A 26,769-nucleotide genomic window follows, 5' to 3' on the forward strand; every position below is an offset into this window, starting at 1 on the left:
GAGAGAACACTGTTGAAAACAGTGAGACTTGAAAGGCTCAACGGAGAGCTCCTGCAGTATATTCACACCTAACAAATGCTTCTGGGTCATCTTTGCCAACAGAAGCTTTACACTTTGCTACTTGCTATCAATGAAGGAAGGGGAGCAGAAAGCACACAAGCTTGAAGCTTGCCACAGTATGACCTTCCAACAGAAACCATAGGTGTCTGAACTGGGTCGTGTTGCATTTAAGAACTGAAGGAACCAAAGGAATCCATTAATACCATTTTCAGCTGAAAGGAGAAAATCTTCTGCTGGGAAAACTGATCAATGCTTTGGTGTCCAACCTAAGCTTCTTCATCGTGATAACCCAGAGCAATGGGCTGCTTTTCCAGACCCCATTATCTGTTTTACAGATGGAGGAAAAAAACCAGCTCTATTTTCATGGAATTAGATTAATGTTCCAACAGGAAATACTTCTGAGGTTAACCTTGCTCCATGCTTTTAAAAGCTGGCTGTAAACTTAAAAGATAAGACCGGGTTGGGGGGAGGGGGAGAGAGAGAGAGAGAGAGAGAGAGAGAGAGAGAGAGAGAGAGAAGAGAACTGACAGGTCTGTCGAAATATACTGTTTCCTGGAAAAGCTGTCAAACAACATTTGCTTTAAGGGCACTGTGGACCAGATACCCAGGTCTGGTTTTGAGGATTTCAGGGACTCCAGTTTGTTTCATAGCGCCTTTGGGCTAGGCCTTTTCTCCTGCAGTTTTATGGTGCCCCCACCATTCCCCTAGGTTAGGGGTCTGCAACCTTTAAGACAAAAAGAGCCACTTGGACCCGTTTCCGAAGAAAAAAAACCTGGGAGCCGCAAAACCATTGCGACATTTAAAGCATGCGTGCCGCTGCCCTCCGATCTGACAGCAGGCGGGAAGGTGACGTCGGGACGGTGCGTGACTAACGCATGCACCGCCCCCATGCAACGTCACAGCCAGTACAGCGCCTGCCACAGTGGGGAGTGTTGGGGCGCACAATGCGCCTCCTCCCCTCGCTAGTATCCGTCCCGGAGCCGCGGCAAAGGTGTAAAAGAGCCACATGCGGCTCCGGAGCCGCGGGTTGCTGACCCCTGCCCTAGGTGTACACCAGTTGGTTGTGCCTCAGAGTAACCATAAACTACCAGACCTGCATTGGAGCCCATTGCCACTATCAGTGGTGCAGTAATTTTTTCTGAGAAAGACTTTTGAGCCTTGTTGTCAATGAGTACTAAAATATCAAAAGGCAAAAACGGGAAAGTTGTGATAGAGGCATCATGAAGAAGAGTGAACAGAAGTTAACGTCTCATCTGAAAAGAACGTTTTTGTGGCATGCCTGATTTGGAGATTCTTCATTAAGAACCTGAAACGACCAATGGATGAATTTGATAGTAAAATAATCTCCACAATAGAACCAACCGCAGAGTTATTGAGTAATGTTTAGGATAATTTAAAGGCTAGACTACAAGGAAGTACAGATTTTAAGCAATAGCCAAAACGGTAATTGCAATTCTACTGTGGCATGAGCTAGTAAAAGGATTCCAAACGTCTGCAAAATTGCAGATAATTGTGTAGAAATATTTATTGTGGAAACATGAAAATGCAGTGCAATTACTAAACAAAACTAAAATGTATGCAAAGTGTTTACATATGGGAATCCAAGTCATTTTATATATTTAAAAAACAATGCTTTTATTTGTAAAACTTCAAGGTGGTAAATAATGTGTAGTTCATGAGGCAGATCAGAGAACCTTCTGTTCCATTTGCTACTTGGTAGTAGTTAAGTTTACTGTAATAGCCACTGAAAGCTATAATTGCTAAGTTTTGTCATCTGACGTTTATTTGTGGTTTGCAAGTGGTAAGAAACCAACTCATTTCACCTTCAGAAGCACTTGCTTACACTTGTGCAAAAGCTAATAGCTTGGTATTTCACACAGGAAGACGTATACACAGATCTTGTTACTGTCATAGAAATGCAAAAAGGATAATAGAGTATTTTCAGGCATGTCCTTGAACTAAGGGTAATTTGAATTGCTTAGTAAGAAAACTAATGGATTTAAAGCAATTACATTACTAAAAGGTATGCTTTAAAATGTGACTCAGTTGTTTCATTCTTCCTCAAATAATAATTTTAGAGCAATTTACATTTCTTTTGTGAAAATTGGATCCACTGCTGAACAAACATTTCAGCATTGTCAAAAGCTTGCGAGAAATGGGTTAAGTAAAGATGCCTGTTTAGGTTATTTGAGTGCATGTGTACACAGTCCTATCATTTAAGAACTGTGATTTTGTGATTCACAAATAAGCTCAGCACAGGTTCCTATTCACTTAGCTTTATTCATTCCAACATAAACAAGAATCCAAGGGACATTATTTTCAAATGAATATCTAATGCTAATGAACAAAACCATTTCAACTGAACCTTTTAGTCAAACAATATTATTGCAGGGCTGTATACCTTTGTCTGCTATTCAGTTTTTCAGAAAATTATTTGAGACTCCGACTTTGTTTCTACTGAATACAGATGAGCATTAAAGCTCTAGAATGTATTTCCTACACAAATGTAATTTTTCTCCAATATGTCAAGATTAAATTCACTGCAGATATGTCTGGTTTAAACCTGGCTAGATTACTTTTACGCCATACTTGAATTCACTTCTAACGTCATTAATGCCTTTGTGTTGATTCAACACAGCAAACGCTAATGTCAACCTCTGAAGAGCTAAAATTCCCATATTCACACAAAATCTCATTTTAAATTTCATCCTACATTTTTCATAAAAAGGCATGTCAGTACATTGTGGCAGATATCCAGCTTTTATCTGCTGTTTGATGCACTAAGGACCATTTAAAACAAAGCAATTAGTTGCAAGTGTGGTTAGTTTAACAAGATAATATCATCATAATCCATGGTTTGAGGCTGGCTTCTTAAGAAATTCTCTAGAGTTTGTTTTAAACTAGAATCCCTTGTCCAAATGGAATGTTAGCTGGTGAAAATGAAATTAAACTCTCGTGAAGTCAATCCCCCAGCTGCATGAAAGAATAAGGGATATGGGGGTAAGAAAGCACAATGCTTAACTCAGGGTTTTTGGGGGTCATTCATCTAGCGCTCAACATCAAAAAAACGAAGATCATGGCCACTGGTCCCATCACCTCCTGGCAAATAGAAGGGGAAGAAATGGAGGCAGTGAGAGATTTTACTTTCTTGGGCTCCATGATCACTGCAGATGGTGACAGCAGCCACGAAATTAAAAGACGCCTGCTTCTTGGGAGGAAAGCGATGACAAACCTAGACAGCATCTTAAAAAGCAGAGACATCACCTTGCCAACAAAGGTCCGTATAGTTAAAGCTATGGTTTTCCCAGTAGTGATGTATGGAAGTGAGAGCTGGACCATAAAGAAGGCTGATCGCCGAAGAATTGATGCTTTTGAATTATGGTGCTGGAGGAGACTCTTGAGAGTCCCATGGACTGCAAGAAGAGCAAACCTATCCATTCTTAAGGAAATCAGCCCTGAGTGCTCACTGGAAGGACAGATCGTGAAGCTGAGGCTCCAATACTTTGGCCACCTCATGAGAAGAGAAGACTCCCTGGAAAAGACCCTGGTGTTGGGAAAGATGGAGGGCACAAGGAGAAGGGGACGACAGAGGACGAGATGGCTGGATAGTGTTCTCGAAGCTACCAGCATAAGTCTGACCAAACTGCGGGAGCCAGTGGAAGACAGAAGTGCCTGGTGTGCTCTGGTCCATGGGGTCACAAAGAGTTGGACACGACTAAAAGACTAAACAACAACAACATCTAGCGCTAAACCACGATTTACCATTATGTGTGGATGAAACAATTACCCTCAACTTTATAGAAGCTGCATCATTGACAAAGACTGATCTTCCCAATATTATTTGCAAGAATTTCCCTCATTTATAACAACATCAATAACACCAAGCTATTTAGCTGAGTTTTAAATCAAAATGAATAATGGACAGATGTAACAAACTTTGTTTGAGATTTTGATTTATACTGTACTTACCATGGGTGTGAAACAAATTATTAAGCAGCAAGAGAAAATGACTAAAAGAAGGGACAATTCAAATCTGACCAATTCCTTAGTAATTTCCCTCAAATGAGTAAAGACAGGCTTAGACTTTTTAAAATAAGCAACCGGGATATGAATACAAAGGCAAGGGTTTCACAGAGTAATGCTTGCAAAAAGTAAACTTTAGAAGACACCTGAAGGCAGCTCTGTACAGGGAAGCTTTTTAAGGTTTAATGTTTTGTTGTGTTTTTAAGTATGTTGGAAGCTGGGTCGATTTCAAAAAATTCCACTGGACAAACGGAGGTGGCAGTATTGAGTCAGTGGCTCATGTGCTTCTGGCTTGCACCCTTTATAAAGATTTGAGGAGTGAGGTTATTATCCCTTGTGGCGTTTGCCCTCCTAGGTGACATCATGCTGGGTCATAAGGAAAGGGTTAAATGAGTGTGAAGTGATTGGCTAGTGGGAACCCAAGGGGAGGAGTTAGAGTTAGAGTTAGTGTTGTTAAGGAGTCAGTTGGGTGTTAGAGAAGAGAGAGGGAGGTTAAGTCTGTGGGTTGGGATAGTTTGATGGGAGAGAGTGAGAGAATCTGTTAAGAGGAGTCAGATAGACAGTTGGGATAATCAGTTAGAAGTTATTGGGAAGGTATAGGCTGGTAAAGAAACGAAGATTAAGAAACTGACAAGAAAAATTATTTGAAACCATAAACTTGTTAATGCTTCTAAAATAAACTTGATTATTTGGTTTAATGTTAACAACTGTCTGGACTCCGTGTGTACCCGAGAGAAACGGGTTGGTGGCAGCGGGGAAGCAATCACAGTGGTGGCACAGGGATCAATAGACCGTCAAACATCCGGGGACCCTGTGTGATCGCCACACCCCTCTATGATTGTCGCTCAACCATTGCTACTGTGTCCTTTCTTTTAGCAGATGATGATCAGGTGACAGCAAAAACTGCAAGGTTTTTAGTGGGGGCAATCAGAATAAGATCTATTATTTGGTTATTGATGTAAATGAATTTTGTATAGTTAAGTTTTTACCTCTATCTTCAGTACATTTTATGTTATTGCTATGGCTAGTGGCTGATGCAAATAAAGATTCTTCTGATACTATGTTGGAAGCTGCCCACAGTGGCTGGGGCAACCCAGGCAGGGCAGGGTACAAATAAAATAATAATAATAATAATAATAATAATAATAATAATAATAATAATAATAATAACAACAACAACCACCACCACCACCACCACCAGTATTTTTCTGGTAACGTAAGAAATGTAAATGTGTTGCCACTGTCTGCTGGTGTTACGTATTCTAATAATTTAGGTATGAAATAATCTATTTACTTCCCATGTCAACTTTTCATGTATGTTCTTTAATGCTTTTAAGTCAAGTTTCCAAGTTTAAATTTTATGCCTTTTCTTTATAAACTGCCTTCAGTTTTTTAGAATATTGTCCTGAAATGTTTGCCAGTCTTTAAATGCCCTCAACGTATTATGAATCGGTTGTGAAAGGTATGAGTAAGGAATGGGTGTTTAGCTTAGAAAATAACACTCTGCTGGTAGAAAAGAAGCATCAGGCAGTGTTAGCTACGTCACAAAGTTTGGTATTCCAACACTTCCAAAATAAAATACTAGCTGTTAATAGAGCTTGAACAGAAACTAGGAAACATATAAAATTAACTGCACATTGTGATCTAATTCAGGAATTCGTATCAAATTTTCCAGTACTTTAACAAATTAGCTTAAGGCTAAATAAAAAACTAGAATACATTATTTAAAATGTTAATATTTATATCAGTGTTTGGTTTGTGCCTATAAACTGTTTCTCAGTGCAGGCCACTGCTGAGTCCTTTTACCATTTCTAATGGTGCTCCTCAAACATAGACCAGGCACGAAATGCATTAAGTCCAGTCATGTGATTTTTACTCATGTCCAGAAATGACGGTGCAATTAGGCAGATAAGGATCTACAGCACTTTGCTGAATCTGTTTGCAGCCCAGATTTCTAGTTTACAGAAGCACTTAGGGACATGATTACTTCTAAGAAATGGACACTTACTACAGTTTTATTGGTGTCCAACAGGAATTTCCTTTCTAATCATCAAAAGCCAACTAATCTTACTATATCAATTAATGTTTCCAATTACTTCTCAGTCTATAAGTCTTCTTTCATAATGGTTCAACACCCAAAGGTTTATTTACACAATCAAATACCACATCTATGGGATTTGTGTAATTTATGTAATTGTCAAAAACTTGGTGAATGTTGACAGTTACAGAACATTCTCAAGATTTTATCAAGTGTGGTAAGAAATGTCAGAAATACTTACATTGTGAGATTTTTTCATCAATAATATGGAAAACAGCAGAGCAAACAAGAATAATATACGTGTCTCCCTTCAGAAACATGCCCAGTGAAGATGTTTTTCAGTTATATATGGCCTCTATATGGCCAGGAAGCTCATGCTGCCAATGTTTTATAGCCATCCTACTGAAATCGAAGAGGGCTGCAATGAATTCACATTTTGGTCAATATTTTAGCTCCCACTAGTGAGAAAATTGATTCCAACAATAGAACAAATATTGCATGAACCAAGATGATCAGCTGAAGTACTTATCTGATAATCATGCTGGACTCCAACACCACTGCTGTGAAATTACATTTCTTTCTCATTATTAGATACCCAAAAGGTTTGCAAAATAGCTCTATCAACTCTGCTCTGTTTCAGATTAACGTGACACAAAAAACTTCAATGGAGATTACTGATAAGAGACATGTCTTTAAGCAAGTGTCACAATGCAACTGATAACATAATGGAGTACAGTGAAGTGCAAGAAATCCAGAGTACACCTACTGCAATTGCATGAATAAATGAAACACTCATTCAATACAGAACGACTGGATTACTTTCTGCTTTGAGGTTATCATTTTTCCGTTCGGCAGCCATGCTATTGGAAACTTGGTCAATCTCATTGTAATCTAATCCTTTGCTTGAACTGGAGAACCATATGATTAATATGATTAATTGGTTTTTCAGTCTATGTCATTGTTGTTCTGAATGTTCCCTTTTGTTGGACAACTTTCGATGCAGGGTATTGGTGGTAGCGTTTTAAGAAAACAATATTTCTCTTCAACTGTCTTCATGTCCTGAGGTGGAAAATGCTGACCAACTGCTGTTGGATAAATCAGGATGGCACCGGAAGCCATCCTGTCTTATGTTTATTACTTCAGTCTGTTCTGATTAAAAGGTTTTTTCACTTTGCCATATAATGCTTGATCAAAATATACGACGACTATGTGCTACTTTAGACACCACATGATGTCAGCACAAATAGTGTTAGATGTTGGGACAGACATTATGGAGAAAATAGTTACTGATTGAGGAGATCTAGCATTCAGATTAAAAAGTATTTCCCCAGTTTCTTTAATACCAAACTTTTTTCAAAGAGGGCCATGTTTGATGAAGTGAGCATGAGATTTTTTTAGGATTGAAGTTGTTGAGCTTTTTTACAATTCTTTAAAGGATTTAACCCCCAAATTAAATTGGGCCCCCAAAACGACCTTTGGACATGCCTGGGGATAAGGGAGTAGAATGTAGGGTAGAGACTATGAAACCCAGATCTACTCTCCTGTTTTCACCCAAGGGAAAATCCTGCAAATGAAGCGATGCTTGAATACAGCCAATGTTCTGCTACAATACAATTTGAACTGGAGAATTCTGGAGTCTATGTCTGCATTATCCCCAAACCATTTCTCCTTTAAATAAGACTAGAAAGCAGATAACCTTAATAACATGTCAGAGTTCATAAAAAGCCCATGAATAGGAATCAACAAAAGATGAGCAGCTTTGGCTGTACGAACCAAGAAATCTGGTGTGGACGCATTTCTCCTTTTTCATATGATTGACACTTAATTAAGTTTGACTAGTAGAAGGGCAACAGTGGCAACTTTCTTCAAAGTTGACTCTCTCATCCCCATTCCCTTCTAGGTGTACAAAGATTTATTTTTTTAAATTTACATTAAAATAAGAGTGATAAATCAGATCAGGTTTTTAAAATGCAACTTTAGATTTCTTGCCTTACAGACTTCATTACCCAAGAAAAGTATTCTTACGAAATATGGAAGAACAGTCTGCATCAACATGGATTTATGTATTGAAGTTTCCCTGCCCAGTAGGACTGTTTTCAGTCATCCAGTGTTATGCAGTTAAAGCAGCTCATTACCAATAGATCTGAGTTTCAGCATCTTCCTAATGAAATAAAGACTAGCCTTTTGCCTTTCCCATGTGCATGGAATGCATTTATGTATCTATAGAATTGGGGTGGGTGGGGGCTTGATAGATAAAGAAACATTATGCCAATAAAGATGACATGCTGCGTTCATCTCTGTAGGTATCTGTCAAATGCAAAACCGTACACAACTATCCTCAGAGTAATAATGATGTATTATCATTTTAATTATAAACACTTTGAAAAAAAAATCCCCCAAAGTATATGTGTTGGGGTGGTCCAAATTAACTGTAGTTTGATAGCCCAAGGGTAGCAGAAATAGATTGAGCTAGCAAATTTCATAGTAGTTATAGCAGCTGTCTTCTTGCCTCGGGGAATCTGGGTATTTAACAAAGCAGACAGCTTGGCACAGGCATCTGATTAGCAACATGCCAATATGGCTGGACAGAATTTGCAGAGGCTCTATTGTTCCAGTATTTGATTAAACATCTGGAGAATTCTACTATTATATATTTCCCCCATATATTCACTCACAATAATTTTGCACAGGTTGTCATGTCTTCCTTAATACTAGTAACAGGGCGTGGAGTCGCCCGCGGTGCAGCAGTAAAAATGAATGATGATGCGCCGCAAATGACGTTGTTTAAAAAAAAGCAGAAAGGGCAGAATGTGAGAGTAAGTATGTTCCTAAATCACAGATCCATAAAAGCATTTAAGGAATAAATTCAAAGTCGTTCTACGAACAGAGATGTGAAAGTGAGGGTATATGTTGCAAGAGGAGTTTTATCACAAATACAAAAACCAAGAATTTGAACAACTGTTTAAAAAGCTAATAACTGAGATTCCAAAACATATTTGGCATACTGTCTTTGAAAATCTTACTACTCCTTGGGCAGTTTCTGAACAGCAAACTTTCAACAAAGAATCACACATTCTCTCTCTCTCTCTCTCTCTCCTTGTCTCTCATGCTTTATGCATACCCCACAAATTATTGGGGCTTGTCGGCAGAGTTCAAAGCACCAGAGTCTCTGCAAACTGCCTTCTTCATCTAGAAGTACATTCTTCTACTCTATCAAATCCATCTGAGGTAATAAGACTTGATGTTTTATTCAACAGAGCTGAGGAAAATTGTTGCACAATAGGTTAATTCAAAATGGCAGCATAGAAAATGCATCTGTCAGTGGGGATCAAATTACAGGGCAAGCTCCTTGCGATGCTTAGAAAAACAAGCCTGCAGTTTTACGGATTATGTGCACGCATGTGTTTAAAGGGGTGGGAAAGGAGCTAAATATCTGCACTAACCTCCAATTAAAGTCAATCATAAAAACAGCCTATTTAATGAGTGCAGATTTCTTTGGGTAATTATAACACCAACCAGTTCCCCCCCCCTTTTTAAATCTGTAATTCTGCCTTCTTGTTATTGCTTGCTTTGTCATTAATCGCCTCAGGACCTTGATTTCCTAGCAACAGACTCTGCCACCAAACATTTGGCTCTTGTTCAACATTTTCTTTGTGAAAAATGGCACTGCTGTTGTTGCTGGGCTGCTGCAGCTAGACTGTCTCTGTAAGTGCTCTAATAATGCATTCTTTTATTTAAAAAATCACACGAGAAAAGGACGGTTGCCTGTGCCTTCCTAAATAGCGAGCAAAAGCAAGTTTACCTGCAATTTAAAGTTTGCAGCAGCCGCAGGAAAATAATCTGATAATTTCTCATGAATACTATGATAGCACTTAAATATATAAAAAAGGTCCACTGTCTGCCGCATGTTGAGGAAAATGAGGAGCAACACCTGCCAAATGTTATGTATCAGATTTCTTTTCCACCCAAGGGGACAAAGTGGCTGGCTTGGGTCCAGTGGGGCTTTTCTGCTTCTTCCTTCCCACTGCAGTCTCAGGCACCCCCCTCCCCACCAAAGAGAAGCTCCCAAGAGCGAGGTCCCTTCAGAACAGCATGGACTGTGGCTCACTTCTCCCACTAACAACTCCGTGCTACTTCCAACACAACTCAGAAGCCCCCACCCCACAATGACCACTCCCCACATTAAATGGGGGCACCCTTTGGTCACGCGCAGCCCCCTGGACCCTATGCGGCACCATTAGCACAGGCTTGGCTTCGCCTTCCCCAGGTGGGATACCTGGAGGTCTCCGCCTACCTCAGTCAGTTGCCCAATCCCGCCTGGGGAGGTGTTGCCAAGGTGATCAGGCCAGGTAGGGGGAGGGATTACCTGCCCACACAATAGGGGGAGGATCTACCTGAGCCAAGGTCTACCCACATCTGAAACATAATAAAGTTGTGGCCAATTTTAATCCCATAGCACGTTGTCTTGAGTTGTTATTCCACATGGGGGCCACCCAGGGTTTGGGGGACTCCGCCTGTCCACGCTAAGATTTTTCAGGAGGTGGAAGGGGCTGCGATGGGAAGGATGATACAGGAAAGATCTGTTGTGTTCTACAAGTGTTTATGTGGGACCCAATTCCAGCCATACCTGGTCCACCCCGCTGTGCCACAGACCTCTGTTTAACAGGGGGCTGTACAGGGCTGCAGGGAGAAAGGTTAGCATGTATGGAGGTGCAGTAATATTCTGTAGGTACCATTGCAGCTGGTTCCTGAAGAACAGTTATGCCTACCATTCCTCTCCCCCTCCCACTCATTCTTCTTCTTCTTCATTTCAAAACTTTCTAGTCTTCTTACAGTTTTTAGCTCATTGCATTCAGTCCCAAGCGTGCCATTCAGAACAGACCAAGACACAGTAATTTTGAAATGAGAAAACAGGCCGGCGGGAGGGGGAAGAGCATAAATTAAAAATGAACAGGCTACTGTGGAAATATATATTCTGAAAAGATGTCTCGAGCATATGGCAGAAGCGGTTGATGTTCTGTGCTGCGTATGATCTTTGCAGGATAAGCATTTGCTTTACAATTATTGATGGAGCTTTGGCCATATGCAAGAATCAACCACCACCACCATGGAAAATCCAGAGCGCTGCACAATAACAGGCTGCAGGAGACATTAACACTAACCGAAGGAAATAACTTTTTTTTTTAGATGAATTTGTTTCTCCCGGATAATCCATTTTCTACACTTCTCACCAGCTGTTCCCACATGGCTCAGGTAACAGGATGGCAGCAGCTGTCATACAGAATCCATATATTATACGCACATTACGTTCTTTAATCTGCCATAGCTGCCTCCTATACTTGTTAATTGTGATCAGCATTAACAACATCACAGCAAGGGAAACACAAATCTGCAATTTATAGCACACCAGAATGCAAGTCTACATAAATATGTGTATTGGGTTTCCGTCTATCTTGGGCGAGAGTAAAATATCCATAGAATGAATTCTGAGCATTTCCTCCTCGGCTTCACTAGAACAGTGTTTCCAACATGTGGGTCACGACCTCAATTGGGTTGCAAAGCCTGTGCAAGAGGGTCGTGGCTTTGAAAGTTAACTCCAAACAATTATTGCTCTTAATCCTTAGTTGGTATGATAAATACCTTTAACAACTTTTTGTTTTGCTGGTATATTGTAATGCTGTGCAGACAATTGTAACCAAGTGTCAGAAACGCTCGAGTCTTACATTTTTCGGCAGCGAGCTTATTCAAATTTTGGCTTCATGTTACCAACTCAGTTATCATAGAGTACCCTGAGCCTGCTGATGAAGCACTATCTGTGCTGCTATTTGGTAGTGCCCATGTTTGCATGCTAGGTTTTTCACTACTGACTTGTATGATTTTATTCTGTGAACTGTCCTGAGACTTTCGGGTATAGGGTGGTATATAAATTTTAATAATAATAATAATAATAATAATAATAATGACAAAATACTGCAGCAGGCTATATACCTCAGTAATGATCTGTGGCTATGTGTGACAACCATCAAATGCCACATTGACCTACTTGTTTAGCTATCCCACTGATCATAGAATCATAGAGTTGGAATAGACCACAAGGGCCATCGAGTCCAACCCCCTGCCAAGCAGGAAACACCATCAGAGCACTCCCGACATATGGTTGTCAAGCCTCCGCTTAAAGACCTCCAAAGAAGGAGACTCCACCACACTCCTTGGCAGCAAATTCCACTGTCGAACAGCTCTTACTGTCAGGAAGTTCTTCCTAATGTTTAGGTGGAATCTTCTTTCTTGTAGTTTGGATCCATTGCTCCGTGTCCGCTTCTCTGGAGCAGCAGAAAACAACCTTTCTCCCTCCTCTATATGACATCCTTTTATATATTTGAACATGGCTATCATATCACCCCTTAACCTCCTCTTCTCCAGGCTAAACATGCCCAGCTCCCTTAGCTGTTCCTCATAAGGCATCGTTTCCAGGCCTTTGACCATTTTGGTTGCCCTCCTCTGGACACGTTCCAGTTTGATATTTGCCCAAATGGACTTTATTGTGAATAAAGCTATTAAAAATATTATAGCTAACACAGCTTTTATAAGTGTATGTTTTAAAGTAAATTTTTAATGGCTTATGAAGTAATAACCTGTGATCAGGTGACAGCTATTCTTACATTCCCATTAAGAAAACAACAACCCTGAATAAGTTTGTAAGTAATATAAATATGAATTCCACATTAATAGAAGCATTAAGTAATTTTTTGCTTTCTGATCATTGTCCAAAATTCCTGTGACAATACTAAATAAATTTGGACTTGTGTGTTGCAATACCAAAAAGGTTGAGAACCACAGTGCTAGAAGATGGCAGGTCTTGGCATCTCTGCAGATTCCAAGAAACTGCTCAAAAGTAAAAATGTAAATGCGATGTACAGTTAAGAGCTCAAATGTTGAATTTGATTCAAAATAGCTTCCTGAGTTCTACTTAAGTGAATTAAAGTAAGTCAACATTCATGTCAATTAATCAAGACCCAGTGCAACGGAAGAGTCACTTTTAGCACCCACAAAAATATATCCTGTACTCGATGCAACTTGTATGTAAATGGTCAAAGTGTTGAACGCAGGTGCAAAATTAAGCAAACCTACCGCAATATAATAAACTTGAGCTTTTTCCACCAAGTTCCAGTTCTTTTCTATGTCAAGATGCTTTTCCTTTTTATAACAGTTAGCAGCAGCCAGGTTAGCAACAAGAGACCTAAAATGACAAAAAGTCAACATGATCAGATGGAACAACTGATCCACAATCTCTTCATTCCTTTTGCTCCTGCAAACTAATAATAATACTTAGAATTTATTTAGCAAGCTGCTTCAGATACCTTTCCTTCTTGCAACCCTTACAACAACCTGTGATGTAGGTCAGTTTTATTCCCATATTGTTGATGGGAGGGGGCACTGGGGCTGAGAGGCTGCTCTGACTAAGGCCACCTGTTCAGTTTATGTGCAGGAGAGGGAAGAGGTTTAAAATGGGGACTTGTGGATTTGTACCTCAGTCTCCTAGCCACTTGGACGCAGGTGGCAATGTGGTCTAAACCACAGAGCCTGGGGCTTGCCGATCAGAAGATCGGCAGTTTGAATCCCCGCAACGGGGTGAGCTCCTGTTGCTCGGTCCCAGCTCCTGCCAACCGAGCAGTTCAAAAGCACATCAAAGTGCAAGTAGATAAATAGGTAGCGCTCTGGCGGGAAGGTAAACAACGTTTCCGTGCACTGCTCTGGTTCTCCAGAAGCGGCTTAGTCATGCTGGCCACATGACCTGGAAGCTGTACGCCGGCTCCCTTGGCCTATAGAGCGAGATGAGCGCACAAACCCAGAGTCGTCCACGACTGGACCCAGTGGCGTAGCGTGGGTTGTCAGCACCCAGGGCAAGGCAAGTAATTTGCGCCCCCTAACCCGTGGATTTGCGCCCCCTAACCTGTGGATTTGCGCTCCCTAACCCATGGATTTTCCCTAACCCCAGATGTTGCGCCCGGTGCGGCCGGCCCCCCTGCACCCCCCACGCTACGCCACTGACTGGACCTAACAGTCAGGGGTACCTTTGCATTTACCTTACTCCTAGCCACTTATGACAGCTTTCCGAAAACCTCCTACAGATATGGGAGTGGAAGTTTCAAGACAACTTTCTAGTAATGCTAATTGGGAAGAAGCAGGGAAGCAAGGTGCTGCTTTTGATGCTGATGCTGTTGGTTGATTACACAGAGGCAAATTTGTAAAGATGGGGAAGAGTAGCAAGAAGAAGAGATTGTCAACAGCACAAATGGAAAGGAGAAGGGACTTGAAGTCAGAAGCATCTCAGTTTGGCTTGCAAATGCAGCTGCAGACATCTGCCATATTCCATGTCAAAATAGGAATTTTGACCTGGAATATGGCAGAGGTTTTTGTATCCCAAGGAGATATATGACCTGTTGTCACTTGTGATGCAGGCAGCACAGGTTCCAGTTGGCTCTTCGCTCTGCTCATAATAATGGGCATCCACATGAGCTTCTTCTGCTTTCTTCTTCAAAATTGCACCAAACTTATCCGTTCCGATGCACCCAAAAAACGTTGCAGCTTTATAAGGGCTCTGGATCATCCACTGCAGTCAGAGACAAAGAAGGAAAAACCAATTCACTTCAATTGCTTGGAATCAAATTGTTGTTATATGTACGTGTTATATGCACTTTGCATTAAATTGAGAAGTCCAATAATACCTTTGAATTCCTTCAAATCCAGATGGACCTTAAATCGTTTAAGTTCAACCTCCCTCAGCCTGGGACCCTCCTGATATTGCTGGACTCCAGCTCCCATCAGTCCAGTTGTAGTCCAATTTAAGGCTAAGTTAAACTGCAATTCTAACCACACTTACCTGGGAGGAAGCCCAGCTGAATGTAACAAAACTTATTTCTGAGTATGCACGGCTAAGATTGTAGCTTTAGTCTATCAAAACTTTGTTTTGAGGGTTTATTTTTGAGGGTTTATTTTCAGGTTCCTACTGGAAGACCGGACAAAAGCTAGAACGTTGGCAGTGGCAAAGTTTTTATCGGTGGTTGCAAGAACAAATGAGCCCTATATTCCAAACAAAGTGCTTGATTAACCTGGAGGTAGGCTGTATGAACTCTGTATTGATTTGTAATGTTTTGTTGGTCTCTGGACCGTAATAAAGATTGTTGTTGTTGTTGAGGGTTTATTTTATCAAAGTTTTGAGGGTTTGTTTTATTTTATTTTATTACAATCAAGCGGTATATAAATTTTATGAAATAGAGTAAAATAGACATACTGATGTAGCTTAGGAAAATACAAATAAAATATTACCGATTATATGCAAAATCAATAGATCATACATACATACATACATTTGTGGACCTATACTCCAAAAATGATAGGGACACGGGTGGCGCTGTGGGTAAAACCTTGCCGATCGCATGGTTGGCGGTTCGAATTCCCGCGGCAGGGTGCGCTCCCGTCGTTTGGTCCCAGCGCCTGCCAACCTAGTAGTTTGAAAGCACCCCCGGGTGCAAGTAGATAAATAGGGACCGCTTACTAGCGGGAAGGTAAACGGCATTCCGTGTGCTGCGCTGGCTCGCCAGATGCAGCTTGTCACGCTGGCCATGTGACCCGGAAGTGTCTGCGGACAGCGCTGGCTCCCGGCCTATAGAGTGAGATGAGCACACAACCCTAGAGTCTGGCAAGACTGGCCCGTACGGGCAGGGGTACCTTTACCTTTACTCCAAAAATGCAGAACCAGCAGTTCAGCTACTCTGAAATAACTGCTAAACAAAACTGCAAAACAATCCCAACCACCCCACCCTAAAGTTCCCTAACAGAAGGTCACTCAAGCTACATAAGGTGAGGCTGCTGAAGAGTCCAGAGACCATCTTGTTTGTATCTTAGAGCAGACCCAGGTCATCAAGCCTGAGCTTCCACAGCCGCTGCCTGCCATGAACCATCATTGGCACGATTGGCGGCAGCGGCAGCAGATTATTTTAACAAGTCAAAAAGGTCCACTGGATTCACCTGAAGGAGTGGCATTCTGGCCCTAGGTGGGACTAACTTTGTAAAGAAAAAGGAACTGAAGGTATGGTGTGGGCAATGGATCATCCTGAACTTTTAGGCGTTCCAGCCACACAACAGCCTTTGGTCTAGGAAGCCAGTATTGAGACACACCCTTCAGATGAGTCCAGTGAACAGAAGATACTCCTGTGCTGGATTCAGGTGAGACGTTCACAAGTTGATCTGCTGATCCAACAGCTGGATGCCTAAGATGGATGAAGCAGACAGTGAAGTGCTCCCCATCCAAAAGTCACTTTGGCTGAAGCACCAAGGACCAAATGCTCTGTACCACCTTTCCTAAATGGCCTTGGCCCTGCATACCTGAAGGAGCGTCTTCACTCCCATCATTCAGCCTTGACACTGAGATCAAAATGGCTGCTCATGCTGAAAATTGCTACCTTTCTAAACATGCTTTTGTTTGGAATTCATGTAGCCTCAAATACTTCTTTCCCCCCCCCCCCATCCTGGCCTTTCCTGACCAACAAGGTTAGGTTTTTTTGTTTTAAGTTCTGTGACTTTGTACCTCTTCTGATGTATTTCACTGTTTACATTTTATGATATATTAAATGATTTTATAACATGCTCTTGTGTTTAATTATTTAATTTGTTATGCTTTTATTTATATTGTATACTACTTAGACACTGTTTAACATCAAGCTGTCTAGAAATTTTGTAAATAAAATAAATAAAATAAATAAAATCCATGTTCTGAATATTAGTAGTGATAGATTAGGAATGAGTAACAACAGATCTTAGTATGTATTTCATAGTACTATAAATACATGCTTTAAAGTTTCAGAGCATCCTACATTGTAGGTTCTAATCAGTTCTGCTGCTTTATATACAAATGATCAAGTCTGTTTCACCATCCCAGCCATAAGCTGTTCATTCAAATTTCATGCATATCAACACCTGAATAGCAACTAAAGACTGCGGTTGGAGATCTCTCTTATCTGTTGGGTAAAATTTCAAATGCTAAACATATGCCTATCAGCTTATATCTACAACAGTATCTAGAACAGGTGATAAAGGTTAAGTGAAAGTTTATTGACAATGATGAACTCTGACAGCCTCTATTCAATTACTTTTTCCTTCAAGGTGTCTGTGATCAAAGTAAGAAAGTCTCTCCCCCCCCCCCCCCGAATCACAAGCTGTTTGTTCAGATTGAAACATCTGGTCAATATTCCCTAATGCTGCAATTTTCATGCGGTGTTAGCAATAGGGTAAGTTTCCTCTCCTTTAAGTCCCATAAGTGAGACACATATGGCTGATCATTTGATCCAGAAAAGATTCAGTTCACAGCACCATGTACAACTCTCTCTGCACTTTATGGTATTTTAAGGCTGCTCTGTCATTGCACTCCATCAAAACTGCAGTCTGTTACAGGCTTCTGCTATAAAAGCCTGCAAACATGACAGAGCTTAACAGCATTTGACTATGGGAGACAGAAAGCATGTAAGGCGAGGCTGTCTTTAAAATGGCAGATCTTCAACTCCTGCTAAGCATTCCCAAAGCGTGGCAAACCAGTAAACAATATAAAGACCCTACCCTACCTTTTCCCTACCTAAGCCATTATACGATTCATAAACATTTAACATCATTTACATTTAATTTAGAAAGGTCTTACTAACCAATTACTGTTTTGCATGTTAATGGCACTTCACCCTCCCTCCAAACAGTGAATGCAATAGGGCTAATTCCCAAGGAAATTTACACACTGCAGCCTCAGTGTTTGAGGCAATCTTACAGAAAAGTTTGCAATCCAGAACAATTTTTACTGAATTGCCTGCCTACATGAGGATATGTCCATCATTTATGGCTTAGAAAAGAAAGTAAAATATCAAAACATCCTAGGGGCACTTCTTATCTGCCACAGGAAGCAAGGTAAGAGTGCTTCAGCTCTCAGTGATTTTTGCATCTATATAGTTATCATTTCTTAGTAGAAGTCAGTGGTGGATGTTTAAGTATCAGTGGAGATATTCCATATAGAAATAGATGTTTGATCCTTGTGATCTAATAGCAGCAGAAGGTAAGTCCTCAAAGCTTCTTGCAAAAGTTAATTGAAACTTTACAAACTGAAATTTTGCCTGTTAACGTTTCAATCTTTACTTTGTGTTTTACTGTCATTAGCTGCCTTGAATGCCAACTGGTGGAAAGGTGGGATAAAAAATTAATGTACAAAAAGTGACATCAGAGATGTCAACGATTTCTGTCACAATATCAATCTAATTGAAAAACTACAGCTTTACCCATGGTGGAATAAGCCCCATATATATATATATAAAATATAGTTCTGTAACCTGAAAGGCTCCAATACATAGCCAACTCCAGGGGGCATGGGTGCTTAGGCACACCCACAATAATATAAATGTGGGGGCTGGGCACCCCCAAAGTCAATCAGCAAAGCCAGAGAGGGGCAGCCAGCCAGCCTCTGTGGTGCTGCCTCCAAGAGAGAGCCAGTTCAGCTCCAACCACTGCAGCCAGCCAGTGAGAGACCCTTTCCAGGAGTGGGAGCCTCAGGTGTGGATAGACTCTGCCTCCACGTCCAAGGCCTCCCCCCACCCCCCGGAAACGGTGCCTCGCTGGCTGCAGAGAGTTGGAGGAAGAGAAGCTGCTGCTACCTCCAGGCAGACATATGACTTCACACGAACACAGCTGCATGTAGTGCGTGTGATGCTGCACATCTGCGTGGAGGCAATGGGCACCCACAGTCCTGAGGCCGAGATGGCACCCCTGCTCCACTACAGATGCACGGATGCCTCCCAGTCCAATTTGGACCATTCATGCAATGTGCCACAGTGAAGGAAGTCTCCACACATGTATGCTGTGAGTAACAAGTTTCCGCAGTTGCTAGAGCCCTCCCCTTCCCCAGTTCCAACAACTTCAAATACAGGAATATGCACGGTACAAAACAGCTTTCAAAAAGTGAAGGCTCTTCAGTAAACATTCAGATTTTTTTAAAAAAGGGCGGGGGGAGGCAATCCTAGGTCCCTCCAGATCTAGTCATCTATAGCAGTGTTCCCCAACCTTGGGCCTCCAGCTGTTTTTGGACTTCAATTCCCATCATCCTTGACCACTGGTCTTGCTAGCGAGGGATGATGGGAGTTGTAGTCCAAAAACAGCTGGAGGCCCAAGGTTGGGGAACACTGATCTATAGCACAAGGACCAGATTTCCCCATAATAGTGATTCTTAAGAAGTCATTTATACAATGCAAATAACAAGGAAATTTTAAAAGCCTCAACCAGAACCATGAGACTCATCTTCTTCTGTACTCTAACACAGGTGTAACTCAGCACATTCATCCTGAACAGACAACAGGCAAACAACATGGAGCATATTCAAGATAAGGTAAAGGTAAAGGGACCCCTGACCATTAGGCCCAGTCGTGACCGACTCAGGGGTTGCGGCGCTCATCTCGCTTTATTGGCCGAGGGAGCCGGTGTTTGTCCACAGACAGCTTCCGGGTCATGTGGCCAGCATGACTAAGCTGCTTCTGGCAAACCAGAGCAGCGCACGGAAACACCATTTACCTTCCTGCCAGAGCGGTACCTATTAATCTACTTGCACTTTGACATGCTTTCAAACTGCTAGGTTGGCAGGAGCAGGGACCGAGCAATGGGAGCTCACCCCATTGCGGGGATTCAAACCGCAAGCCCTAGGCTCTGTGATTTAACCCACAGCGCCACCCGCATCCCAATTCAAGATACTCACTATCTAATAATGCTTTTCCTTGCTTTTTAACTTACCAACAGCTACAGAGGAATGGGAGGGCATCTGTATCAACACATTGAATGTATAAGTACAGGTGGCTGTATCAAAAAGCTTGTCCTGTAAGTGTCCTAATAGTTGTTTCAATTTCACATAGGCTGTAAAAAGGCTCAGCTTCTAGTATGCTAAAGCTACATGGAACAATGGCTTGCCCATTATGATGTGATGCAAGATGGATTGCTTTAACACATCTGCATCATCAGAGCCACTGTGACATCAGCAGATACATCTGCCAAAATTCTGTGGACATTGATCACAACTGTTGTGCTGATCCTAGCTAGTATTTTTACAGTTTCATCCAGAGAAGAATACCATCAATAAAAGATGCAATTAATGCAAATCTGCATTCAAAGTCATTATTAGAAACATGCAATAACATACTGAACTTTAAAGTTAAGCAGCTCATCAAGAAACGCTGTCACTGTTTAGAAATTTCATTGTTTCTCCAGTAGTTAAAAGAGAAACAATACACTATGTAATTTCTTTGCTAACTACTCTACTAATATGTTAATGATATCATTACATGATTTCACAAGTACAACATGTAATTTCATTTATTTATTCTCCATAGAGGCAGTGGGAAGGTGCAGATTAAGAGGCTGTCAAAATGGTAAAGTGACAGCTCATGCAAATTTATTTTTGCAATATAGCATGTAAGGAATGCAAATGCTAGTTAAAACAAAGTAGCTTCAGGCACTCAAGGTGTGCTTCAGGCATTGCATAAATGGATGAAAAATGCTAACAAATTAGAATGTCAAAAGCAAAGTGGGGAGGGGGAGGAAATTGAGGGTTCTATTTAAATGGCATTAAAACGATAACCTGACGGTAAATCAAGGCAAATATAAACACACGTGGGGTACTTCACCATCCCCAAACACTGTCGGAATTACCTGAGCTGGCACAGAACCAGGACAAGGAACAACTATAGTGAATTTGGATTTGATTGAAAAATTAACTGCAATGAATAAAGGTGAGGATTGCTAGTCAAGTTATTGCGTGTAAGCAATCTCAATTCTCTGTGTTAGGAACTTTCATCTTTGCCTCCTCGTTTTGTTCTGGGCCACTTTCATAATGTGCTTGTTCCCTATCAGCTGAAAGCTTGGCAAAATAATCACTTTGGGACATGATGCATATCAAGATACAGATGCACATTTGAAATATGCTAAATGGAGGGGGGGAAGCTGCTGGGTGGGACAATTAGGAGTGTAGAAAGGGAAAGATTAAGAACCTGTTTCCCCTGTCACTTCTCAGTTCTTATCTGCCTCTCGAAGCAGCTTTTCATGCTTAAAAACGCGGTGCTTCTATGTAGTTGCATGCAACATACTTTCTCCCTTAGTATTCAGGCAGCAACAATAAATTGCCCCCCCCCCCCGAACTTGAAAACTTGACATATTTTTGTGACTTTGGGGTTGATTCTCATGAAGGCCTTATTCATCTGGAAATGTGGCTTTTTTTTCTTACAGACCACCACAACTACCTTTGCTTTTTATGTGCCTTGGAGAATACAAAATCTAGCTGTTCAGGTTGGAGTCTACAACCATAAGGAGATAATCTACCCCCTGAAGACGTACAGCAGTCTGAGGGTTACATCCCATCCAAACCGTAGGTAATCCCTCAAACTATTTAGCTTCCATTGGCTCTTTCACTTAGTGCATAATCCATAATCAAACCCTGGCTTTGCTAGAATAAAGACTGCCCAGGAACCACTGTGTTTCATTTAAGGTTAAGGACAGATCTGGGTTACAAACCAAATTTCCATTTCCCTCAAATCATGGGGGAAACAGCCACCCCAGGTGTGCAACCAGGTATCTCTAGCACCTGGGAGGGACTTAGCTGGCATTCTCCATCTTGGAACTGAGTCTACAAATTGCAACTTCTAGCACACTTTCATGTTTGAAACCTGTCTCCCTCATCCCATCCCACCTGTGATATGTTTGATGGATGAAGAATTCCAGAGTTTGTCATATTTTTGTGACTTTTTGGCTGGTCCTAATGAAGTTCTCACTCAAGGGGGGACTTTGGAGCTTTTCCTTCTTTGGAATGCAGTGGTGTCACCTGACTCTCTTTGGGTAACTATGCATTTCGAGAGCAATCTTTCCCAACATGGAACTTTCCAGGTGATGTTGGACTTTCTTTTGTCTGGTGGACATGCTGAAAAGCTTAGCACTATTGGAAGAAGCAAGAAACCAGCCAGCAAGGTGGTTAGACCATGAGATGGAGAGGGAGTAAAAAGGAGGAGAGAAAGACAGCAGAATAAGAGCTAAACAAATGCTTTTATACTGCAAAATATGTTGGACAGGTCCTCATCACCAAGCCACTTTTCAAGCAGAGCATCTAAAAAGCTACGTTAAATGGAGGTGACAAGAAATGAAGTTGTAGGGCTCATTGGCAAATTAAAAATTAACAAGCCACCAGGTGTGGCTGGCATATTAAATATTTCAAATGTGATGGCTGATCTTCTAACGTCAAATGCAAAGTCACTATAATTGGCTTTTATTAAAGGACTGGAATGAAGCCAACATAACACCAATGTTCAAAAATACTCTGTGGTTTTGTTTAATAACCCAAGTTGATTACTTTGGGGGTCTTCTGATGTAACCTTTTCCTCCAAAAGAGTGCTTTTAAAAGTATCCCTTTATGGAGGGAATACACATGGAAGACATTATAATGTAATCAAAAATCATGTGGATTTCCCCAGAAAATATCTGAGCAGGATAGCAGATTCTTCCTGCATCTTGCTTTCATAGGTTTGGGGATGGGAGTCCACATGAATTTAAAAGTTCTCTGTTTTCCACATGCATTGCATAGGTTGATGGGAATTATTACATGTGGAGAAAAAAAGAGTGTGTTAAGATCGGATCCATTTTACTTTGAAACAAGCATGTTGTCAAGACACCTAAATTTGATTGTCACTTCTTACTATTTCCTTACTGCAAATCTCAGGGGTAGGAGCATATCAAGTGACCCATTTCAGCATTCCAAGACACTGACATCGGTACATCAATAAAATTTCATCCCTTAACAGCAATCGTTCTGTGTAATGACTGATCTACTGAGCCAGCACCATGGCAAGAGACCTACGGTTTTTCTTGTATCCAAGACAAAGAAAATATTTGGCCTTCCAAAACATATTTGTTAAAATTCCTGTTCTGAAGCAGGATTCTAATTTTTTTTTCCAGAAAACTGTGACACATGTAGGAAAACAATCTGGTTCTAGTCACTGTTGCAATTAAATACGGCTTGCAATATGATAACTTCAGTTTTTAAATGTTTCCCTTCACTGAAAGCCAAAAGTAGCAATCCTGTATCCAAGAAAGGTATCTAGTTTCCTTTTTAATCTATTATCCGTTGTAATAATGTCTGGGGCTTTAATGAATGATAGCAGTACTAAAACCTTTGTAGAAACATAAATACTTTGGTAGAAATACCTTAATCTATTTCTAAAATAGCTACATTAAAAAAAGACAACCCCTTTTTTACACTGCATATTTAAGGCAGGTATCCATATGGAAGCTATTAATCCCTAAAATGTTTAAAGCCATTTTAAGTCGCAAAGATTATGTGACCTTTAAAAGTTATTTGGGTTTCAGAACAGTAAAGCTTTGAAGATGGCAAATTGGGTTTAATTGGGGAAGCAAAGAGAACACAATCTTAAAGTAAGTTATACATTAAGAATTAATGGTATACAAGAGGAGGTATGTATTACAAACCAGAAGTAAACCACAGTTCAGGAAAAATTCTCCAGCAGTTGCATCCCAACATACCTAAAACAAAAAAACTAACATTTCCGCTAATGAGACAGCTTGGTATTTTATTCTGTCAACTGATGGCTTAAGGTATCATAGTGTTGACGACTCAGCCAACTGACTGTTTGGATATAGTCAACTGACTGCCAACTATTTGCACAGAATCGAGTATTTCAAAAATGCCACAGGGCCTCCTCAGAAAGAGGGTGGGGAATCCCCAGCATAGAACTACTGTATTTTTCGCTCTATAGGACGCACTGGACCACAGGATGCACTGGACCATAGGAGGGGGAGAACAGGAAAAAAATTATCCCCCTCTCTGCTCAGCGCCCCTTCAGCGCAGAGGCAGGAGAAACAGAGCCCCTTCCATTTCTCCTCCCGCTTCACTGAAGGGGCGCTGCGCAGAGAGGGAAAACTGTGCAGCGCCTCTCCAGCGAAGTGAAGCCTGGAGAGCAAGAGGGATCGGTGTGCACCGACCCCTCTCGCTCTCCAGGCTTCAGGCGACTATCCGCAAGCCTTCGGAGCGCAGCGGGAACTCCTGCTGCGCTCCGAAGGCTTGCAGCTAGCTGCCTGAAGCCCCCGGAGCGCAGCGGGACTTCCTGCTGCGCTCCGGGGGCTTCAGGCGGCTTCAGCGAAAGCAACGCGAAGCCTCCGGAGCGCGGGGGGAGCTCTCCCTCTGCGCTACGGAGGCTTCGCGTTGCTATCGCTAAAGCCAAGGAGCCTGCATTCGCTCCATAAGACGCACACACATTTCCCATTAATTTCTGAAGGGGGAAAAGTGTGTCTTATAGAGCGAAAAATACAGTATACTATGTCGCCAACCAAGTGCACCACATAATCCCATATATTCTAGAAGATGAAACAAAACAGTGGATACACCTGCATAGAGGCATAATTGAAAATACCCCCACCACAGAATACACATTCCTCCTAAACAAACTAAGGAAAATCCCCACAACACTAAACAGGTTCACAAAGACCATGCTTAAAGCATGGAAGGAAGAAGCAGGCAAACTGCCCCCAACCCCATCCTCACTAATCCCCCCAACACACCACCCACTATTCCACCTGTGGCGTTTGCCCATTCGTTTGAAAATGTCTGTACAGGGGAGAGAGAAAGGGTTAAAATTTAGACCAATAGGAAAGCCAGAGGCAGAGCCTACCTGTTTATAAAAGGGCTTAGCCCGAGGTTTGGGGGTGGGTAGTTGGTTGGTTTTAGTGGGTTGGTTGGTTGGTTGGTTGGGAAGGGCAGTTGGAAAAGCAGTTGGCAGGCAGTTGGAATTAGAGAGACAGTTAGTGCAGTTGGTTCTTGTGTGAGGGGAGGTAGAAGAGTAAGAGATAGGATAAAAATAAGACTAAGAAGGTAAAGAGTACAACGTTTTGAATGCAGTTAAAGATTATTTGTGTCTGCAATAAACTATACTCTTCTTTGTTAACTTAAGAACCTGACTGAGACTAAGTGATTTACCGGGGAAGACCTGGTTGGTGGCAGCGGATTAGTGGTGGACAGGTCAAACAGTCCGTGAGATGACCGGGGGCTCCATATGAACGCCACACCATCATGCAGCACAAAACTTCCAGATGAAAACTTGGGAGTGATAGGAGGCGACGGCAGTAGCAGCATCCTGCGAGGCCTTACAGCAGCAATGGGAGATGGCAGCAATAGCAGCGGCAGCCTGAGAGGCCTCGTGGGGACACAAGCAGTGGGGCTTGCAAGTCCTCCTGGCAGTAGTGGGGGGCGGTGGCAGAAGCTGTGGCAGCCTGCCTTAGCAAGGCTTGTAGGCCACCTCTGCTTCTGCCACCGTCTCCTGCTGCCGCTGCATGGCCTTGCAAGCTGTCACTACTGCCACCGCCATGACAAGGCCTTGCAGGCCAGTGCCACTTTTGCCACTGCTGCAAAACAAATTGTTTTTCAAGGTTATAGTTCAAAAGCCACAAAAGAGTGTTGGCTCCATGATCAAAATTATTAGTTTATTAAGCTTTTATTTAGTTGGAAAACAATGTTCCAATTGGAGTAACCAATTACTTTGCACAATTGTTTGGAAGGGGGATTAATTATAAAATGATAAACTTGAATTAAAGCAATCAAATGAATTTGCAAGGCGGTGAGTAGAAGTACAATTAGAAACTTCTTCCACAGAATTTAGTTTACAAGATGTTATCACAACTGTCTTAACCATTTTCCTACTCTTAATGTGGCAGCTTCAGAAATCCTGAACACAAATCTTTGTTACTGGAGTATATTTGGATTAATAAATACTGGTTTGAAATGACAATTGTTTTATATAAAACTGTGAGTATTAAGAAGCCTGATGAAAGCTTCCCTGTGTCTACTGGCTAATAAAATTTAAATCACTCTTGAGTAACCTTCTAAGATAATTCCTCAATAGGTTGTTAACACTAGCTCATAAAACAAGTTATTGTTTTGAATGAGTAAAAGGAAAATTCCTACATTGGCTCCCAGTACGTTTCCGAGCACAATTCAAAGTGTTGGTGCTGACCTTTAAAGCCCTAAACTGCCTCGGCTCAGTATATCTGAAGGAGCGTCTCCACCCCCATCATTCTGCCCGGACACTGAGATCCAGCGCCGAGGGCCTTTGGTGGTTCCCTTGCTGCGAGAAGCCAAGTTACAGGGAACCAGGCAGAGGGCCTTCTTGGTAGTGGCACCCACCCTGTGGAACGCCCTCCCACCAGATGTCAAAGAGAAAAACAACTACCAGACTTCTAGAAGGCATCTGAAGGCAGCCCTTTTAGGGAAGCTTTTAATGTTTAACAGATTATTGTATTTTAATCTTTTGTTGGAAGCCGCCCAGAGTGGCTGGGGAAACCCAGCCAGATGGGCGGGGTATAAATAATAAATTATTATATTATTATTCATTTTCCAATGGTAGTTTCACAGAATGTAACCTCCAAGTCGGACTGAGACATGGTGGCAAAAATTAATTTATGCTTTGTTTTAACCTTACAGACCTCAGCATTATACAGAACTCTGAAGGGAAGAAATGTATGTCTCAAAACATATTAAGCAGCAAAGGAACTGCATCTCATCAAAATTAAATAGTGGTTTT

General features: G+C 41.5%; 1 protein-coding gene across 2 annotated transcripts in view; it reads right to left on the bottom strand.

The window, feature by feature from the left end:
- Nucleotides 1–26,769, bottom strand: part of ADK (adenosine kinase) — a 208,474-nt gene that overhangs the window by 98,203 nt on the left and 83,502 nt on the right. For both annotated transcript variants that reach the window (XM_028729084.2, XM_077930650.1), the window contains exons 5-6: nucleotides 14,560–14,732; nucleotides 13,250–13,358 (exon numbers count right to left, since the gene is read on the bottom strand). In XM_028729084.2, the coding sequence (XP_028584917.2) occupies nucleotides 13,250–13,358; nucleotides 14,560–14,732 (282 nt within the window). The remainder of the gene's footprint in view (nucleotides 1–13,249; nucleotides 13,359–14,559; nucleotides 14,733–26,769) is intronic.

This window comes from Podarcis muralis, chromosome 6 (genome assembly GCF_964188315.1).
Source record: "Podarcis muralis chromosome 6, rPodMur119.hap1.1, whole genome shotgun sequence".
Lineage (NCBI taxonomy): Eukaryota > Metazoa > Chordata > Lepidosauria > Squamata > Lacertidae > Podarcis > Podarcis muralis.